Source organism: Fulmarus glacialis, unplaced genomic scaffold, assembly GCF_000690835.1.
Source record: "Fulmarus glacialis isolate BGI_N327 unplaced genomic scaffold, ASM69083v1 scaffold28353, whole genome shotgun sequence".
NCBI classification, from domain to species: Eukaryota; Metazoa; Chordata; class Aves; order Procellariiformes; family Procellariidae; genus Fulmarus; species Fulmarus glacialis.
In genome coordinates, this window is record NW_009205302.1 from 1 (window position 1) to 21,032 (window position 21,032).

The 21,032-nt window shown below is 37.4% G+C and overlaps 1 protein-coding gene across 2 annotated transcripts; it reads left to right on the forward strand.

Annotated features, from left to right (window-relative positions):
- The first annotated feature begins 373 nt into the window (after positions 1–373).
- MED30 (mediator complex subunit 30) lies at positions 374–15,712 on the forward strand. Of its 2 annotated transcripts, XM_009575360.1 has the most exons (4): positions 374–584; positions 1,574–1,732; positions 5,357–5,467; positions 15,480–15,712. In XM_009575360.1, the coding sequence occupies exons 1-4, from the start codon at positions 411–413 to the stop codon at positions 15,573–15,575; spliced, it is 540 nt and encodes a 179-aa protein (XP_009573655.1). In that variant the 5' UTR covers positions 374–410; the 3' UTR covers positions 15,576–15,712. The 2 variants fall into 2 exon arrangements, with proteins under 2 accessions (XP_009573655.1, XP_009573656.1); XM_009575361.1 differs by lacking the exon at positions 5,357–5,467 and having other exon boundaries at positions 411–584; positions 15,480–15,575.
- The last annotated feature ends 5,320 nt before the right edge of the window (positions 15,713–21,032 follow it).

Consider the following 21,032-nt stretch of genomic DNA (forward strand, 5'->3'; position numbering starts at 1 on the left):
GCAGCGGAGGGAGGCGCGGTTGGGCAGGTGCCGGTCCCGGAGCCCAGCAGGAAAGCTGCGGTTTTCGCGTGTGGGAGCTGGGCAGAAGGCCCTTTCGAGTCCCCTGCGACAGATCGAGGCAGGGCGCTTCTGGGAGCCGCTCTGAGGGAAGGTGTGTGAGGAGCCCCCCCAGTTCCACCGCCCGGCAAAGCCGTAGCGGTTGAGGAAGCGGTGCCCAAACCGCAGGGTACAGCGCTGAGCCGTCTTTTATCAGTTGCAGAGTTTTATCTTGGACAGGGCCGCGTATGGGGAAAAGGAATTGTATAGCCACTGTATAGAAGTTTGTTATGACAGACTCAAACAAGTACGTAATCATTCCGTCTTAACTTCTGTGTGCAGCTTGTCTCGGTGGGACTGGTTAACGTCAAGAGATGTCAACTCCCCCTCTCGCTGGGGCAGGCATGCCGCCTGGTGCGTTCTCAGGGACACAGGCTCAGGCGGCTAGGGAGGTAAATACAGCTTCTCTCTGTCGAATTGGCCAAGAGACTGTGCAGGACATTGTATTTCGAACCATGGAAATCTTCCAATTACTGAGGAACATGCAGGTGAGAAATAACATTTTCTTTTTATGGTCCTCAACTTCCCATGTTTTTGCCACCAGCTGCCAATATATGTAGGCACAGGAGGTAGCTTAGGACATTTAAATACAAAACTCAATCAGACTGCTTTGAAAAGGGGGCTTGATTGGAGAAGTGAATGCTACTCTTAATATATTTGCTTACTCCTGTACTTTAAGTGAAGATGGAGAAAATTCAGAAATGCTGAATTGTTATTGTCCCCACAATAAATATACTCTAAATCCACGAAGTATCTGTGTTTTCCTTTATGAATAGTGAAGTCTGTTTATGTGCCAGTTATGCTTTTCTGTTTTTGTTAACACCTGGGGAGTAATTTTAAAGGAATTTTCATTGATCTTTTTCGGTAATATTTTCCACCTGGAACTTTTTGACATTTCTGTTTGTTATTAAATTGGACATAATCCTTATTTGTGGCTACTTACTGAGAAAACATACAAACATTTGTTGTGTTTCTCTGTTGAGAGCAGAAGATAAATAATCACTCCCATTCCTTCTGTATTTTCATGACTCCAGCAGTTTCCTTCTGTAATTATCTTAGGTACAGGTATATGTACTTAGAGTTTGCTAACTTTGAATTCACTTCGATTGTGTTTCTGAATTGTGACCTGGGTTTGAGACACACAATCTCAAAGTGTAATACTCGTAACAGACAGCAACAGTGTCATGCTTAAGCATTTTGAAGACATTCACTGAAAAGTGTTACAGAGGAATTGACAATGACCAAAGTATAGAATACATGAAGCTGTTTGATAGCAGTGATTTGGCACATCAGATGAGCAGATAAAACGCAGAATTTTGCTGATAAAGAAAATAGAAATTTCAGTGATTTCTGTGGGGAAAGTGTGATTGTCTTATTTTAAAATGTACAAAAACCCCTCTGATTTATTTTAGTTTATGTATTTTGTGTGACAGAAACTTTAATGTAATACTTTTAACATTTTGGGGTTTTGGTTTAGTTACCAAATGGTGTTACTTATCATACTGGAACATATCAAGACAGACTGGGAAAGCTGCAGGAACATCTCCGTCAGCTATCAATACTCTTCAGAAAACTAAGACTAGTCTATGACAAATGCAATGAAAACTGTGCTGGGCTCGATCCTGTTCCTATAGAAGTAAGTATCTTTATTCATATATAAATTACAAATCAGAATAACCACTCTCTGCTTGGCATATCATCCATTCTCCTGAGTTGCAGGAGACTGATAACAAGTTTTAAATGAGACTGGAATTGTTCAGTGGGCTGAATTCTGTTTATTACTTGGAGCTGGTTGAAAGACTGTGAAACTTTCACGTTAACATCAACAATTCTTACCAATTGGGAGGAATCCAATTTTGAAATCAAACTTCATTTAAAATGTTAGCCTCAGGCTTCTTGGTACATTCACCAATTTTTTTCCATTAGGAAAAAAAGAGTCAAAAGAGTCAGGGCAATTTTTTTTTAAACAGGTTGTTACAGTGGGGAAAAAAGTCTGTTTTAAGCTCTCACCATTATTCCCTGGCTCTGGCCATCAATCTGTGCCTCCATAGCTCCCTCACTCAGCTACTCTTAACCTGCTGAGCCAATATGAACCAAATCTGAATGTGCAGTGGTGGTGGAAAAGTGAACAGCATAAGACTTCCAGGAAGTAGGATTGGCCAAAGTTTTTCCTAATAAAAGTGCTGTTCCTAGTAAAATCAAAACTTCTTTTTTTTCCCCTCATAAGTTAAGTTGTTTCTAATTCCTAGTAATACTCTTAAAGCCTGTTTTGTGTTATGATTTGAGTTACTACAGCTCTATATTAAGCAGAACTGTGAAATTCTTTAATTACTGACCTCTGGATTCTGAGGCAACTGTATTAACAGAGTTCTGATTGTCGTTTGAGTTTTAATCATTTAAGCATTATATTTTATATTTGAATCCCTTCACTGAATTAGGAATAAAGAAACGAAGGAGTCCATTCTGTGCAGTGCATTCTAGACTACTAATCTACTTCTGTCAGCAGTCACTGCCATGTGTTTCAGAGAAAGGTATCCGGAAACCTTAGAGCAAGCAAGGGAGTAAGATAACTTCCCAATTAAAAAAATAAAAGTTTTTACATGGTTTGTTGACTTGTATGCAATAGCTCAATACTTGTGTCCCCTTTGAAAGCTTTTGATGTGTCTTGGTTTCACATACGGTTGGGATGAGGTGCGGTTGGTCTTTTTTTTTTTTTTCTTTTTTTAACTTTTTCACCCTCTTACCAGGGTGAAAAAGAATCTCCATAGAGAAAATGAGTAGTCCCTTTAAGCTTCTTTAATGCAAGGTCTCACTGTTACGTTATGCACAGCAGAGTTCTGTATCGATAGTTGGAATTTTTTTTCTTTTATCTACTTGTCTTTTCTGCTCTGAAGTTAGTAGAATGCCTGCCTTCTCATGTTTTATTAGTTAGGGTGAATGAGAGTGGCACACCAGTCCTCTTGGATCAGTTTTCTTAAATTCTTATTTCAGCTTTTCAATAATAGCCTCAATCCTATTATTTAATGACTGACATTTTAATCATATCTTTAAAGAATATCAACAAATCTTTTTTTAAACAGCCAAGAGAAGTCAGTACCTACTAATATTCCTTAGTCAATTATCATTGATATAAATGTTTTTACGTTTTTTTGTTAATGTGTACTACCAATGTAATAGGTATTCTTACCAACTTTCTGTTAACCAGCATAACAAGGCATGAGATAATTGTGAAGCAGATCTGGCTACAAAGTTCTCTAACTGATTATATTTCCTGCTTCATTTGTGTGTTAGGTGGAGTTCTTTGCTTTTCTTTGTTTTTTTTTCTACTAGCTTTTCTGAAAGATGAGAAGTTTTCAAATGAAATGTAATACTTTGAGTGGTACATTATTTTTCTATCAGAGAGAGAAGGAGTTTTTCCCAAGAGTATTTAGCAGCCACACTACTTCTTCTTTATTGTATAAGTTGTTAGCCTTTACTATGTTTTCGTGGCAGAGCTTAGTGTGGTAGTTTTTGTCCATTTTGATAAGCTTAGTAAGAATGCCTATACAAAATTTTGTATAGAAGGAAATTAAATTTTCAGTGGATTAAATCAAAATGAGTTTTCCATCAGAATGCTGAAGGATGCTGCTGAATGCTTTGTATCAGAAATAGTGTGGCCAGCAGGAGTAGGGAAGTGATTGTCCCCCCGCGCTCAACACTGGTGAGGCCGCACCTCGAATCCTGTGTTCAGTTTTGGGCCCCTCACTACAAGAAGGACATTGAGGTGCTGGAGCGTGTCCAGAGAAGGGCAACGAAGCTGGTGAAGGGCCTGGAGCACAAGTCTTATGAGGAGCTGCTGAGGGAACTGGGACTGTTTAGTCTGGAGAAGAGGAGGCTGAGAGGAGACCTTATCGCGCTCTACAACTACCTGAAAGGAGGTTGTAGCGAGGTGGGGGTCAGTCTCTTCTCCCAGGTAGCAAGCGATAGGACAAGAGGAAATGGCCTCAAGTTGTGCCAGGGAAGGTTTAGATCGGATATTAGGAAAAATTTCTTCACCGAAAGGGTTGTCAAGCCTTGGAAGAGGCTGCCCAGGGGAGTGGCTGAGTCACGATCCCTGGAGGTATTTAAAAGACATGTAGATGTGACACTTAGGGACATAGTCTAGTGGTGGACTTGGCAGCGTTCGGGTTACGGTTGGACTCCATGTTCTTAAAGGTCTTTTCCACCCTAAATGATTCCATGATAATATTACACCCCAACCTAAGTAACACGTTAATAGGCATGCGATGAGCAACTTGCTCCCAGACTTTTAAATTAATGTCTTCTTGCTCATTTGCATCAATTACTAGTCTTTCATTTGTCTGTAATGTGTATGTGAACAAGGATGTAATTTTACTATTAACTTTAGCTTTTCTCAGTTCAGGACAGAAAGATCAACAATAGACTATAGACTTTGTGGATGTATGTTATGTATAAAATATTACAGCTTGTAATTATTTTTGAATAAGATGTTAGTAGCTTGGGAGTGTTCTGACACAGAAGCATGTATTTGTTTTGTATTTAGTATATTTACTGATTCTTTTTAATTTTTTTTTTTTAGGAAGGGAACATGCATTAATACTAATTTAGAAATTCTTTATCAAAGATTTTTGATTTTGTAAAGGCTTACAAAAAAGATAGCACACTATATGCTTGAGGAGATCGCAGTGGGAAATCATTACGGAAAAACTCCTATTAGGTAACTGTGGGCCTGGTCTTAAGAATAGCCAAATGGAGGCCCACTAAAATAGCAAGTCATAATTAGGGTATTAACCCAGTAGCTATGTAAAGCCAGTCATAATTATGTTTAGTATATCACTAAAATACTTTATAACAATGATAGCTTCATGTTTGTGGTATTTCATAGTGTGGAATAGTAAATTTTAAAATCACAATCTATAGACTTGAAGAATACGAGGATTACCTGTGATAAACATCTTAAAATGTAAAGACTGGGTTCTTCCTGCAGTTGTGAAATTACTTAGGTCTAGGCATGGTAATATGTGGGATTGTGTCTTTTTGAAGCACATCATTTTCCTGGAGAACTGACTGAGGTCATTCCAAGGCCTTTGGGTTTGAGGTGATGAAGTAAGCCTGTCTCCACTTCCTCTTGGGAAGTTTGAAATTTGGAGAAAATGGTAGCACCTTATGTATCTCCTGTATCTCCTGTTTTCGGTTTCTTTTTTCCTTACCTTTTTTTTTTTTTTTTTTTTTTTTACACTAATGTTTCTTGTCTTTACAGCAACTTATTCCATATGTTGAGGAAGATGGCTCCAAGCACGATGATCGTGGTGCTGCAAGTCAGCTTCGTTTTGCTAGTGAAGAGAGAAGGGAGATCATGGAAGTAAATAAGGTAACAAAGTTGACATTAATTTACATAAAACTGTCACTTTGTCATTACAAAGCTTGTATTTCTAGATTGCCGTACTAAAATGCAGCATGTGTGATAACTACCATCAAACTCGGTAATAAATACTTCTTGCATGTAACTATTTCAGAATTATCTTTTAAGCAATTTTTTTTTTTAGCTATACCTCTGACTGTAGAGTTTAGGTTTCCTGACAATTTTAACTTGTGCCTCTTTTTAAACTGATACATATTCTTCTGAACACGGTGTATTATGTTTATGCGTAACCCACTAGATATTGGTGGTACAGATTGAGGTGATGTGCCTGTTGAACTTACTTCTCTTCAAAACTTAGCTTAGGCATTAAAAAATGGGTATTACACATCCGATGTGTAAATATTATCACAATGATGTGAGTTGGTAAAGGATTTTCAGGGCTACTTTCTGTATTTTGACAGTTTGAGGGAGACCATTCCTTTTGTTAAATGTAGCATTTATTGAATCTTGACACATTCAGAAAAAAAATGTACTATGTATGATAAAGATGCTGTTAAATTATCAGTTTGAGTGGCAGTATGCAATTGAGTACAGTTACTAAAGATGGATTCAAATCTAAAAATAAATAAATTAGTAAATGCTAATGTAATATTGAGATTAAAATAATGTAGTTTTACCAGACCACAATTTTGAACATTGTTTCTTCAATCTGTAAAGTACAAAGATAGGATTAATTAAATATTTCTGTAGCTGTAATATCTGTAAATGCTTGGTAAAAAGGAGGCATAATCTACAAAAATAATTGAACAAAGGAAAGAAATCTGTAAAATATTTCTTTATGGAGAGAATAATTGGTGGATTTTCAGCTTTTGAAATATTTCTGATATTTTAATTTGTCTTCAACAATTAGAGATGTACTGAATTTTTCATAACCCATTTATGTAGAAAAATGTATGCATTTTGTACAGGAGAAAATGGGGACTTTGTGAATTTAGAGAAAAGCAGTTGTCAGCTGTCCTGTTGTATTCTTTCTGTTCAGTGCTGATCTAGCAGGGTTGTATATATTATATTGTATGTAATACTGTGAATTTATGCACATTTATTTGCAATCTTTAAGTGTTAATAAGCTTAACTGTCCATATTTGCTGTGGTTTTGATAGTTTTATGACATGTTTTTGCCCTTGTTGTTGTACTTGTATGCTAATATGTTTTTAAACCTCCTTGGTGTGATCTTGTGAAAAGAATTTCATAAATGTTTATGATGAGTTCTAAACCTTAAAAAGGTTGATGGTGTTACAGGGCCATTGGCAGCAAATTGGTAATTAAGAATGTACGCAGACATTCACTTAAATCTGGTCTGAAATCCTGTATTTACACGTAAATGCCTAGACCTAGTTTCCAGATTTTCTATAGTAAATCTTCAGAAGATAGTTGAACTTTATCTAGTATTTTTGTGGATAAATATTTACTAAGTGCTGCAAAAAAAATTTAAACTTGTTGTTTTTGAAAGTGCACTGAATTTTTTCTTTTGTCTCTCTCCAACTGTATAAGCACATCCACTACCAGTTTCAAAGTTCAAATTTACATTACAGAATAGGAAATGCTTTGGGTTTTTTATGACTAGAAATAAAGAAATTCTTATTTTTGCAAAGAAAAACCACTAGAATCTGGTTAATTGGTCTAATTTCTGACACTGGCTGCTGGGCTTAGATAGCCCTCTCTGGTTCTTAGCTAGCACCCCTGACAGCTCTGTAGTATGTAACTCAATTTTACTTAATTTATTTTAGCAAAATTTCAGTAATACAAAATGTTGATGAAGATGCTGTGACAGGGAAACCAGCACGACAGATGAAGAAGCTTTTTATATTCTTGACCCACTATCTTTTCTTCCTTCAACTGGTTGTCCTGCTCTCACCTAGTCCTTTTTGCTGTGATAGGCAGTATTTTTTCAGTCTTGCATGTTACTGGTACCAAAAAAAGCATTATTGCAATAACCCAACACTTTGACACTATTGAGGCATTTGAATTCTTAGACCTTTCATGGGTCTCTTAATTTTGCCCTTCTTGCTGCGATATACCAGCCAGTCTGATCTCTTTAGTGGCTCTGGATGCGTGTGAAAGACACTAACTGCCCTGCAGTGTGGAGCACAGCCAAAATTAGTAGATCATATAAACCTTCTGGATCATACATTCTCACACAAAAACACCCCTTCTTCCAGGAACCGCTGACTTGAAACATAACAGCTCTGCTTTGCTACCGCAGTTGTCTGGGAACTCAGTGGAGGAGGAGAGGAGCGTCACGTACTTCTTATACTCACCATCTCACTCATGGGACAGGAGAACCTGTTGATGTAGCAGAGTTCCTAAATACTAATCAAAAGCAGTAGCTTTTGATGTCAGTTTGTTGCGTGGTGACACCTTTTGATCTTAGTTGCTCTCTACAACTAACTGGAAGGAGGTTGTAGTGAGGTGGGTTTTGGTCTCTTCTACCAAGTAACAAGCGATAGGATGAGAGGAAATGGCCTCAAGTTGCCCAGGGGAGGTTTAGACTGGACATTAGGAAAAATTTCTTCACTGAAAGAGTGGTCAAGCCTTGGAACAGGCTGCCCAGGGAAGTGGTTGAGTCACCATCCCTGGAAGTATTTAAAAGACGTGTAGATGTGGCGCTTAGGGACATGGTTTAGTGGGCATGGTGGTGTTGGGTTAACGGTTGGACTCGATGATCATAGAGGGTTTTTTCAACCTTAATGATTCTATGATTCTATTTATTTATTCTGCTATATTAGACTTATCTTTTAGGTCAGAAAGTTTAATGCGCTTGCCTTGGCTAAGAAGTACTTGTCCATTAATTTAAAATATAGATCAGTTTACAAGGTAATGAATTTCTGTCCTAGCAATTCAGTAATATTTAGCAACTGTAGGTTTAAATAAAACCTATTAAGCTTAAAGACAAAAGGGATTTTTGCCAGCACTAAGAAGGGTGCACCATTATTATAAAACAACCAAACAAATCATTTATTGAGCACTGACTACCTCTACCTTTTGTACAAAACAATTCTCTCCTGCAGTTCCCAAAAATGTTGCTTATTCCTTTTATCTGTATTTGCTTTCTGGGATTGCAATTTGTTGAGGTGGTTGACTCTTTTCTGGAATAAATAATTTACTGTTCCAGAATCAGTTTAGCATTGCATTGGCCTACTAATACAAGTCCTGATCCAGTTTTCACTGAACGTAATTACTATTTGCAACAATTGGAAGCTGTACCAAAATTTCCTCGCTTGTCGTCATATTTTTTGAGTCTTTAATGTTTTATCTACAGGTTTTTTTACCTTCCAAGTATAGCATCATCTGTAGTATTTTCAAGATGTTGGGCTCACCTTGGGTCCATGGTCTTGTAATACATTTGATAGGACTTACAACAGAAAATATCAAATCATAAACTGAGAACACTTTAATCTGTGTTGCTGCCTTATCAGCAGTTTTCTTTACTGCTTGTTTTTAGAAATGGAGCAAGAAATGAGCAACCACAGCTTTGGTTTTTTAGATGCTGTAGGTCTGGTTTCAAATGAAACACTTAGGAAAACCATCACATAATTAGAAGTCTCAATACATTTGGGTGAAAACAAAATGATGTGAGATACCATTAGGACATTCCAGGTGACCCTTCAGAAAACAATTATGTTTGATATTAATTAATCTTTGCTAACTGGTTAACAGTGATCTTGCTAAGAGAGAAAAAGACAATCTACATGACAGGCTTTTAAATTAAGTTGTTATGAGTTTAGCTGTGGGCTTTTTTTGATAACAAAACCATTGTGCACTGCAGCTGATGTTGTTTAGGAAAGTAGTCCTTAAAATGACAGCAATTTGCAATTAGTCCTCCTCTTTGGAGAACTTTACCTGAAAACTACTTTTGACTATGCTGAAAACCTGCATTCCTTTTAAACGATCTTTCATGCTGTTTGCATGTATTTTTAATTTGTTTTGTATTTGTGGAGTCCTTTTTCACCCAAAATATGAATGTACACCAAGGAACACTTTAACAAGAGGGGAAGAATTGTTTATTTGGACACCTTCTCAGCAGATTAATCTGCACTGGGGACAGTTCCATCCTGTTTTGGGTACCCAGACTGGTTCTCTGCAATGGTAGAATCATAGAGGAATTTAGACTCAGTGGGAGGTCTGGAGATTATCTGATTCAACCCCCAGCTCAAAGCAGGGCCAACCAGCAAAGTTAGATGCAGTTGCTCAGGCTCATATCCAGCAGCATTTTGAATATCTGTAAGGATGGAAATTCTACCCTTTCTGGGCCCTTCTTAAGTTTCAACTTTCACTGTGAACGTTTTCCTAATGTTACATTGGAATTTTCTTTGTTGTAACTCGTGTCCACTGCCCCTCATCCTTTTGCTGTGTACATTCAAGAAGAGTCCAGCTTTGTCTTTTCTATGACCTTCATTAGGTAGCTGAAGACAGCATCGCGATCCTGCCTTGGCCTTCTCTGCTTGAGACTGAACAAATCATCTTGGTGGCCTTCCACTAGACGTTCTCCAGTATGTTAGTGTTTTGTACAGTCATTCTCCAGAGTCAAACAGAGGAGAGTAACAATTTCACTTGACCTGATAAGTACACTCTTGCTAATATAGCGCAATGTGCAGTTAGTCTTCATTGTTGCAAAAAGATCCACTGCTGACTCATATTCAGCTTGCCAGAAAGTTTCAAAAAGGACCTCCGGTCCTTTTCTGCAAATCTGCTTTCTGTTCAGTCAGCCCTCTGCCTGTGCTGTTATATGAGTTTAGTCTGTTTTCAGATGTAGGATGTTGCTTTAATTGAAGTTCCTGAGATAGGTGTTGGCCTGCCTTTCCCACCTGTTGAAGTCCCTCTGAATTGGACATCCTACCACTGAGTATATTGACCACTTCCCTTAATTTGGTATTGTCCACAAATTTGATACTTTGATACAGTGATTAAGTCATTAAGTGTGGATAAGTCATTAATGAGGATATTAAGAATATTGACCTTAGTATCAATCCTGAGAAACATCAAGAATGACCAGCTGCCATTTGGTCTTAATACTGATGATCACAACATTTAGAATCCAATAGTCTAACCAGTTTTCCGTCAAACCTATAATCCACCTATACAAACCACATCTCTCTAATTTGGCTACAAGGATACTGTGAGAGACTCTGTCAAAAGCCTGACTAATATGAAAGTAAAGAAAATCCCCTGCTCTCCCCTTGGCCACACAGCCAGTCGTTTCTCAATAGAAGGCTATCATGTTGGTCAGGCACAACACATCTTTGGTAAATCCAAGATGACTGTTCCCAGTCACCTTATCATTCATGTGTCTGGACATGACTTCCAGAAGGATTTGCTGCACAGTTTTTCTGGGGTCAGGGGTTAGGCTGACCAGCCTGTAGTTTCTATAGTTTTCTGGATACCCCTCTTTGCCTTTCTTGAAGATGAGTTGAGATGTTTCCTTTTTCATCAGGAGGCTCGCCCCATCTCTAATAGAAAATCATGTAGAGTGGTCTTGTAATGTCATCAGCCAGCTCTCTCAGCACTCAGATGTATTTTATTCCATATAATGAAATATTTCCTTTTCAGTTTCATATAAAATGTTGCATGCAAAGTTTTTCGTGCAGCTTCCTATATCAAAACAGTATCATGGTTACAAAGTTGAGAAAAGTTAGGAAACACCGAGTTTAAAGCTGTCCGTACAATCCCAATTGTCCCCTCTTGTCCTCATATAAATGCATACTATACAACCTGTATTACATTATCACATTTGGTTCCTCTTCCCTTTCCTCCCCCCTCCTTCCCTCTCCCCCCCTTCTTTTCTGGAAGAGTCCTTGAGCTATTCTGCTTTTGTTGCAGAGTAGGCACTGTTTAGATTCAATCAGTATTGTCATAAATAAGATTATAAGAATCCTGGTTTATGTATTGTGTAACTTGCATTAGGGTATTGAATAAGCAGGGAATTTGGGAATGAGAAGGAAGGATTTAATGTGAGTAAGTAACTGAAGGCTGCTCTTGAGAACTGGATTTTTATCCTTGTCTCTGCCACAAAATGTCTGTGGTAGTTGTTCATCCTTCCCCTTACAGTTGGTGATAGCTGTCCTTTGAATATGTGGGAAGCTGTTAAAATACGAAGTTTAGTGAATCTTAGATGTCTCTGGACAAAGTTAGGCACTCCAGTCTTATCCATAGTGTTTCTGTGACTTAGTTTGCCATCTGTAACTGAGGATCATATATCTGTGTGATTTTTCATGTTAAGAATGGGGATGTAACACTGAGGACTGTGGTGGAGAAGCACCTTGGGGAATGGATAATTCCATTACAAGCTACATAGCTTAGAGGGTACTCAGTAAATAAGACCTCGGATTTCATCGTTGAAAGATAAATAATTGGTATGAAGCAAACATCCATCTATTTTAATGAACATACTTACTCCTCTTTGAGCAACAGAGCAGTGGATACATGCAATTGCTGTCTGGTTCAATATGTGAAAAGTATTGAATGTGCAGTGGAGCACAGGCTGTTACTGGTACCTCTGCTTGTTTCAAGAACAAAGAGTTATGCATGCAGAAGGAGCAGTTTTCCTTTCAGCTATCAGGTAAGGAGGGAGGCAGAAAACCCAGTCTCTCATTTCCAGTAAGAATAGAAGCGTTATGCCTGTGAATGACATCAGGAAAAGCTGTGGTTATTGAACAATGAGTGTGTTAATGTTTAATTGCACAGCAGTTAGTGTATTAGTGGTGAATACTTTTTATCCATTTGAAAAAATATTATAAATAGATGGATATGTGAATTTATTATGATGGAAAGTGGGCCTTGGTATCAGTTGAGTAGCCGTAAGAACATCACCTGGCAGCTTTAAGAGAGTTTGAGCAAAGGCTTGAGGCATTTTTTTCTATCATTTTTTTCCCTGCCGTGTGCATATAACGTTGTAAGTCTTTTGACTATGAAACTGAAGGAAAAAAAAAAAAAGAAGGTTTTTCCACCTTCTTTCTTCAGAGATTTCATTATGAAGGACTTACTTAAAAAAAGAACAGTATATATTGCCAGGGCAGGCTTTACTTTTTCTCGCCTATCACAAACATTGTGTTTCTGTAGAACTTTGTTGGGTTTGACTTACATGGAAAAGCAGAGGCCATTGTTGCCTTCATAAGACTTTCAATAATCACTTCCTACAGCAGTTTAACCGTCAGGAGGAGTAACATGCTCATGAAGAAAAAGATGATGCACATTCTCTCTGTAGTAGAGTCGTAATCAACAAAGTAAAGGTAATTGTTTTAATTCTGCTGAGATTTATGCAAGTAAAGGTACTACTATTATTAATATTTAATGCTTTGTTACGCTTAAATGTACGTCTGGCCTGTACTGTTGCAGGTCTTGAACAGAGCAGGTAAAAACTATAGTTGGCACAGCATTCAGGAGATGGTCTTTTATATAAGATTTTCAAGATGGAAACACCTCTTCTTTTTTTTTTTTTTCTTAAGCAGAAGAAGTGCCTGTACAACATAGGCAAGTACTTTCAATGTTTTTACAGGCATCAGCTGGAATATAATCTTACTCTTCCACAGTGTTTACACTATTATCTTTGCCTGACGAAGGGACTTTTAACAAATGGATTGAATGCAAAATAATGACTCATAGTGCAGTTTAGGCTTTAAAACGTGGAAGATAAATGAGCTTAAGATGAGGAGAGAGACCGGAACAGTGTGCAAAGGAAAGTTCTGATACATCTCTGATAGAAAGTTGTGGATTGGTCTAGACAGCACTGATTTCAAATGAAATGAAAGTGAACCAAAAATGAGTTTAGGTCAAAAATTTATTTCAGTCAAAGTTGAAATTACTCAACCTAAATCTGTATGAAACATGTCAAGTTCTTTATGGCACATTCCTTGAAAGACAGCTATTTTCTAGATGTATGTTGTGGTTCTCCCACTTTGTTTCATTTATGTGGGTTTTGTGCTTCTGTACATGTTTTCATAAATGTCCTACCTGACCTAAGCCTACTAAAGTCTCATTGGTTACTGGAAGGTGCAGTCCTTGCCAACTCCATCATGCCATAGTACTTGCAGTGTCAGTCAAAATGGATAGTTAATCACATTGAAAATTAATATCACCAAAGAAGACCCCTTAGGATTGGTTTTCAGTCAGATCACTTTTCTGACAGAGAGGGACTAACAGAAACATGCCTGTCAGATGTAAGCTGAATTTAGATCTCTTAAACTGATATAAACTGCTTCATAATAAGATAATTTTCCTGTGCTACCTTAAAACAGATAAAGTCAGAAGCTGTAGCATATACATAGGATGAAGTACCTTTTCTTGTTTCATGCAACTGTTAATCCTGAGAAGCAGTCCAGGGTTCAACTAAGTCATTTCAGTAGAAGGAAAAGCAATCTGTTCGAATGAAAATTTGTCATTGCTGCAGAAGCTTCTTACAGAAATGTCCGAGAAGGCCATTTCGCCTATCTTTCCAAGGTTAGACCTAAGTTGAGATGTTCTTACTGGTTCAGCAAAGTCTTAAGCGAAGGCCAGCACTGCCAGTGGTGCAGAACATATTAATTATGTAGTACTTTGTGGTGTGGACCACTGCCTTTAGTCTGTCAAATGCTTGATTAGAAATTCTGAGTTAGTGGGCATGAACTGTCCTACATCTATTTTTACATCCTTCTCAGGAGTCTGGCATTGAACGTTGTCTTTGCTTCCAGGGAATGTGTCCACCAAAGTCTGTGTTCAGGAGTATTTCCCTTACTCAAAGTACTATGTTCCCCATGTAATCTAAGCCTAATTACCATATTACTTCAGACCATTTTTACAGGTCTGAAGTGAATAGACTTCCTTTTTTTCTCTGGACTTCTTTCCCAGCTGACCAGCTGGGCAACTTGAAAATGTTGGTGTGTTGTCTGCCTCAAAATTCAGGAGACTGATTTTCAGGATATTGCTTCTTTTGTTGCTTCCTTTTATCACTGTTCCAGTTACTTTGGTCCTATTACTGGTTTGAGTCACCCTTTTAATGTATTGCCATTTGTGTAGTGCAAATAACAAAGTTATGTCAAACCTGAAACATTTTGAATAGTTTGTCCTCTTGATGCTAGCAAGTCTTTCCTGTGCTTTCACTTTACTTGGAACTCTGGACTTCCCTAATGAATAAGTAGTTTGATCTCTAATGTGAGAAGGCTGACATCTTATCAAATCAAAATGAAATGAAGGACACAGGGTGTTGTTAACAATACACAGTAACTTAGTTCTTGACAGCTTTGATTTGAGCAGTAAAATGAATAAATCGGACAATAAATATGTGTATTATTGTGAAACATGAAAGGTTAGGGAGATTGTGCGATGTCTTGATGCACTGATCTTTCTTCTGTAAAGACATAATTTTTAAGTTCTGGTTATGCATCCAAATAAAAGCAAGTTTGCTGTTGTTCTGTTCCTTGAAGTGCTTCTGCAGTTCGCAAAAACAAATTGTAAAGAATTCGGCATGCTTGGGAATACCTGTTTCAAGACAGGACCCCTTAGCACATCAGGATTGACCTGCATAGGCAGAAGGGCTGGAGAAGCTTGATTGGCTTCACCTGTACCTTGTGCTTTGTTCAAACTTTTATTGTTAATCCCTCATTTTTCTGTGCACTGAAGTTATACAACATATATTCACATTCACCTGTTCCCTGAATTCTTTATTCCTACTTGAAGTGCTATCTTTTGGACTTTGGAAAGAGATGACCGATCCCCACAAGCCTCCAGTTTTTGAAGGGATCAAGTGTTTTGGTAAAAAGACTGCTGTGAAAAGAAACAGCATCCTCCCTCTAGCAATGGTCCTTAACTTTTGAGGCTTTCTTGTATTTTTAGTGTGTGCTTTAAAGAGGGTGTATTATCCCACTAATGCTGCTCACAAAAAACTGTGAGCATTTCATATAGCATTTCATAATACTGTAACTTTTGTTGAATTTCTGAGTGCGTTATTTGAACTGATCACAAAAAAACTTCTAATAAACTCTTCCCACAGAAACTGAAACAGAAGAATCAGCAGCTGAAGCAGATCATGGATCAGTTACGGAATCTTATTTGGGACATAAATGCCATGTTGGCAATGCGGAACTGAACAAGGAAAATCAAACTTTGTAATTGGAAAAGATACAAATTTGTTTGGATATACTTAATTTCTTTCTAAGAAGTAACATGTTTTCCCACAACCATATTGCAGTAATGTTTGAAAAGTCTTCAAGATTAAAGTATTTGGTTTTTGTAATAACTTAAATGGTGTTGGCTTTGTTTTTATAAAAGATTCATCCTACAGGTTTTACCTGAGTGATTCACTTAGGCTGAATAAAATACAGCCTAAGTAACTTAGAGTAATAATTTGGATTGCTATGCAAATGGGGTTTTTTATAAATGAAGTGTTTCTGGATTTTTTTTATAATGCAATTAACACTGTTTTAAAAACATGTGTTTGCATGCCATGCTGCAGTGCAAACCACCACTACAGACAGGAAGAGTTGCAATACAGAAGAGTCACTCTAGTGAGCTACAGGGCTGAAATAAGTGATCAGATATTACAATGCAATATGTTTCCCCATTGTGGGAACATATTCTACAGGCTACTATGCCATATAAGTTCATCTTATTCCATATCCTATCACTGGATATATGTTATATTAGATAAATTGGAGCAAATTCAAAAGCTACATAAAATTACCCCTGTATCTTTATGGGTATAATTAAGTCTTTGTAAGTGGAGACTACATATACATCCTCAACATTAACTTCTTCTGTAACTATGTGTTACAATTTCTTGAGTACTGCTCCAGCTATTGTATGGTGTCATATTCCTGTAGCATGGTGTTGTATTCCTGTAGCATTATGTATGGTTGGAATACTCTGCTTTTGTTTACCAAAATGCACTGAATAAATGCCTCATTGATCTTTTCCCTATGACTGCCAGTCCTAGAAAACTTTGGAGTATATGAGCAGTTCATTATTTTGAGTTAATCATCAACCTTCATCTTTCTTTGTTCTGCCTCCAGTATTTCTCACAATTTTCATAGTTTAGAAAATAGTCTTAATAATCTTCGTTATCCATAGATGCTGCCAGTGGACTATGTGTCTCTTTTTCCATATGAAAGAATATGTAAAATAAGACTGTTTCAGTACCAATCTGTAGAGCACTCTGTTGTTAAAATTTGTCAAGTTGAAAACTGACCATCCTCATGATTTGCTTCTTGCATATTACTTTTAACTCTCATTCCATGCCCAGTCAGATTCTAAAATAGTTTTATGTGAAAGATTTGCTCAGAACCTTCTGAAGAGTCCAGTTAAATGGTATCCTTTTAGTAGATATCCTTTTTACAATATGTGGTTTTGATACTGCATGCTTGTTGACTTCAGATATGTGGTTTTAAAAATGTAATACTGGTTTGTTGTTCTATCAGTCTTTTTTATTTCGTTTTTTAATAATTTCAACCCATTTGTCCACTCCTTGAGGTAAAAATCACTGGCATGTAGTAGATCTGACCACACCTGGTTAACAATATATGACTTTTCCCTGATAGGTACAATATAGTTGTCTTTTATTTCTCCTTTTGAAGGCTTTGAATCTTAACAGATGAATGGATGCCCAGTCTTATAATTGCAAATAAACAGACTTAGAAAATGTTCATTTTGATTAGTTTGCCCAGTGTTGAAAGTGATATGTAACTATGCCAATACCTAGATGTGAATAGATGTCGAAACACCTTACAAATCAGGTCACTCTCTTTTCTCCCATATTACAAACAGAAGAGTGGATAGCTTACTCAGTGGCAAAGCTAGCAGCAGAACTGTTCGTTTCCCATTTAGGTTGACCACTACAGCAGACTTGTTGGTCAGAAATAATGGTTGATTTCTGCAGCTGTGAGAGACATAACTATTTTATATACAAAGCTTTTGAAAAGGAGATGAAGACTGCAAGTAGAGATTTTATTTTGTTGTTTGTTTAAAATGCAGGCGCATTTTTGTATTTGCAAGGTGTAGTGGCAGCTTTCTCTTTAGTGTATGTATAAGCATGCATCCAGCCTAGAAGAAGTATTTGAAGTGGATTTTGAAATGGCACCAAGATTTTGAGTGTGAAATTCTCAGTACTTAGTGTTTTGCTCTATTTTTGGAGCAATTATGGAAAATGGAGATTAGTCTAGGCTTTACTGCCTGTATACTATCTATGTATTCTCACTAAATGTCTTTGAAGTTTGTTGACTTTTTTATTGCATATAAACTGTGCAGAAGTAACCTAAAATGTGAATAAGAGTGCAAATATTGCAAGCAGATGTCTGCCCAATACAATATTCAGCTTACTCTCTACAGCTGCTAGCAGTAGCCAAGGTTTGTAGTACAATTTTTCATCTGGGAGAGAGGAGAAAACACTTTAAACCACTACCAGAATAGATAGCGCAGTAGCTAAATTGCAAAGTGCAGAAATTGACAGAATTGTAAATTATCACAGTAAATACTGTCAAAACAGGAACTTTGCAAGGTGTTGGACCAAAACCATACACTTTGACTTACACAGATGAAAGTAAGGGTAGTGAACATAATTCATATGCTACCACATCCGTGAATAAGTATAAGATTTGGCCAAGAAGATGACAGTTTTAAGAAAAGTGGCAATTCCTCAGCTGTGAAACACTTTTAAAGGAATTACTGGGCATCAACATGTGCTGAAATTTAGTATTTAAGTTAATGCTAACTGAACTTTAACTGCTGGTTAATGAAATGGCACCAAATGAAGTATTTACAAATACCAGCAAATCAATACCAACAAATATGTTGCAATGTTTTGTTTATATATCATTGACTATTTCTGTATTTTTGATTAGGCAAAAGCTGGATAAACATACAGACAGTCCCAGGAGCAGATACCAGAACCTAGGATGGTTCCATTTTTGGAATATAAAAATATTTGAAGGGGGTGAGGTTCTTAGGGTTCTATTTTGCCCAGAGAGGACTTGGGGCAATGGAGCTAGGATGCTAAATACTTTGTAGCATGTTTGTGGGAGCACCCTAAGTTAACACATACTCTCAAAATGAAATCATTAATCCAGCACCTTTGTAGACAATATAACAGATACTGAATGTTCGGTTCAGTGTCACAACACAGAAGATGCCTGCTAGGCAGTGCAGAGGTCCAAGGTTTTCCTTACATAAATAGACAAAGAGTGTGGAGCAGATTTATGCCATGTTCAGGAAAGATGCAAGGAGTTTACCTTCCTCTTGTCTTCCAAAGAGGCAGCAAGGCCACATCTAGAGTGCTCTAATAAACCGTGACCAGTTTTGTTGTCCTGTAGGAAAAAAACTGCTCTGATTATAGTATTTCTTACTGATGGAGAAATTGGAACTTTTGCACAAGTGGTACTTAAATTGAGCACTGTAAATAATAGATTTAGGTGGAGTAGGACAAGGATTCTGGACTTATATGAACCAAGATTTCATCGGTGTGCAAGATGGCTGCACAAGCCAAAAAGACTACAGCTGAAGGATGACTGACAACTGCTGTGGAAAACAGTAAGCTCCAGATGTAGATTTGACGATCTGAAGTTAAGAAAAAAATGTCAAAAAAAGGATGCAATGACACCCAAGGACACTGTGAGTCAACTGAGGTTTACAGGGGATGGATTAGTTTAATTACTTTGTGCTAACAAAGGAAATGGGGAATTATAAAGGAATTTACAAATACATCCATGCAGAAAAAAATATTTGGAGGAGAAAATGAGTAGTTTGCTCGCTCTTCTTATTTAATAGTAATGAAGACTGATACGGTAGAGCATCAGAGCTGTAAAAGAGAAGGTTTTTTGCTGAGTTGGAAGGTTACTCTATTTTTATACATAAGAATAACAAGCTGGCTGATATGTATTGCAGGATATTAATGAAAGTGACAAAACCCAGTTCCAGTTTTTATTTAAGAAAATGTAATGGATAACTGGAATGTAAGAGGTAAATAAATGCAATATAGTGAAATTTTTGTCTTGTTAAATCTAACTTCTGTGTAAATTTTAAGGATTTTTTTCTTACTCACATTGCATAAGGGACGCATTCTGGCATCTGTTACATCACTACACAACAAATAACACTACTAAAATCCGGGAACAGTGTTTGTGTTGATGTGAATGTAGTCAGAAGCAGAATACATGTTTTACAGCACTTCTCACTGCACTAGGTCCAGTAAAGACCATAGGCAGATTTGAGCAAATAAGCAGAGACACGTTTTCTTGCATGCACTTAACTCTGGGAGCATCTCAGCTCATTGTATGCCTTCATGTTCAACTCGTAAGCTACCTAATTGCTTAGAGTTCTGCTTCTGCACGTGTTCCCAGCAGCTGATGATATCTGATAATCACTGCTGAGGTGGTATAAAGTCTGTGATTTTTCTGCCCAAATCCTGTAGGAGGCCTGATGTGCTAGACCCTCTCTGGCCCCTCGTGCTCTCACTTTCCCTTCTCAGCTGACTGCCCCTACTACAAAGCTATAGAGTAATGTTCTGGAATAGAATTGAGAATGAGTGGCTGAAAGGAATGAATTACATACATATCTGTGATAAAATCCTTTCCTAGATCTGTGTGTGCTTTCTCATGAAACCTTGCTTGAAAAATAAATTCAGATTTGCCTAAATAGGAAGAAAGATATGTGATTTTAAAGTTGTCTGAGTAGCAATGGATAGCAATGCAGTTGTTTTTATAGCCATGTAGAGGTTTTAATGGTATTTACAGCCCTGGAGAGGGGGGAAGAGAATCATGAAGACAGCCCATTACTGAAATACATTGTTGTAGTGGGAAGACTTTCAAACAATAAGGGGAAAATACAAAGAAATGTAACAGCAACAATCAAAACTTAGGTGAGCACGAACTGGCCATGAAATAGAGGCAAGGAAGGAGGATTTGGGAAAACACATTTTAAACCTGCATAAAGGAGATAATTGGGATGCAGTGAGAGAAAAAAGCCACTTCAGTTTTGGGGTGCACGACAGATATTGCATAGTAGAGAGTATAAGTGTAAGAGCTCTTGCTCTGAGACCAGTAATTCTGGTACAGTAATTCTCCATTAAATACTGCATTAGTTTTGGGGTGAGCATGTTACTAACACAGTGAAAGAGAAGAATACTGATGTACTACCATATGAATAATCATTAGAATAACTTGTGAAAGCAAAGACGAGGCTCAAATGTAGAAATTCTTGGGTAGATGCAAAGGGGAGGTAATTAGAGTGATTTGGAGCGGCTGTAGTGCAGAATAGAGAAAGAAGGTAAGCGACAACTTATTTCACCAATGAGGAGGGGTGGGTAGTGGAAACCTCTTAATGCTAAGATATGAAATATTAATTTCCCTAGGAGTTTAGAAGATGTCTCTTGGGTTACTTGGAAATTTTAAAATACAGAAAGCACAAAAGCACAAAAAGACGAGACAAATGCATTGGGAAAAGGCAAAAGAATCCTATCTTGCATTGGTAGAGCAAGAGGTGGACTAAACTGACCTGACTGGTTTTTTCACCTTTAGATTTTACAGTTATAAAGCATCTGTTTATCGGATGACTATTT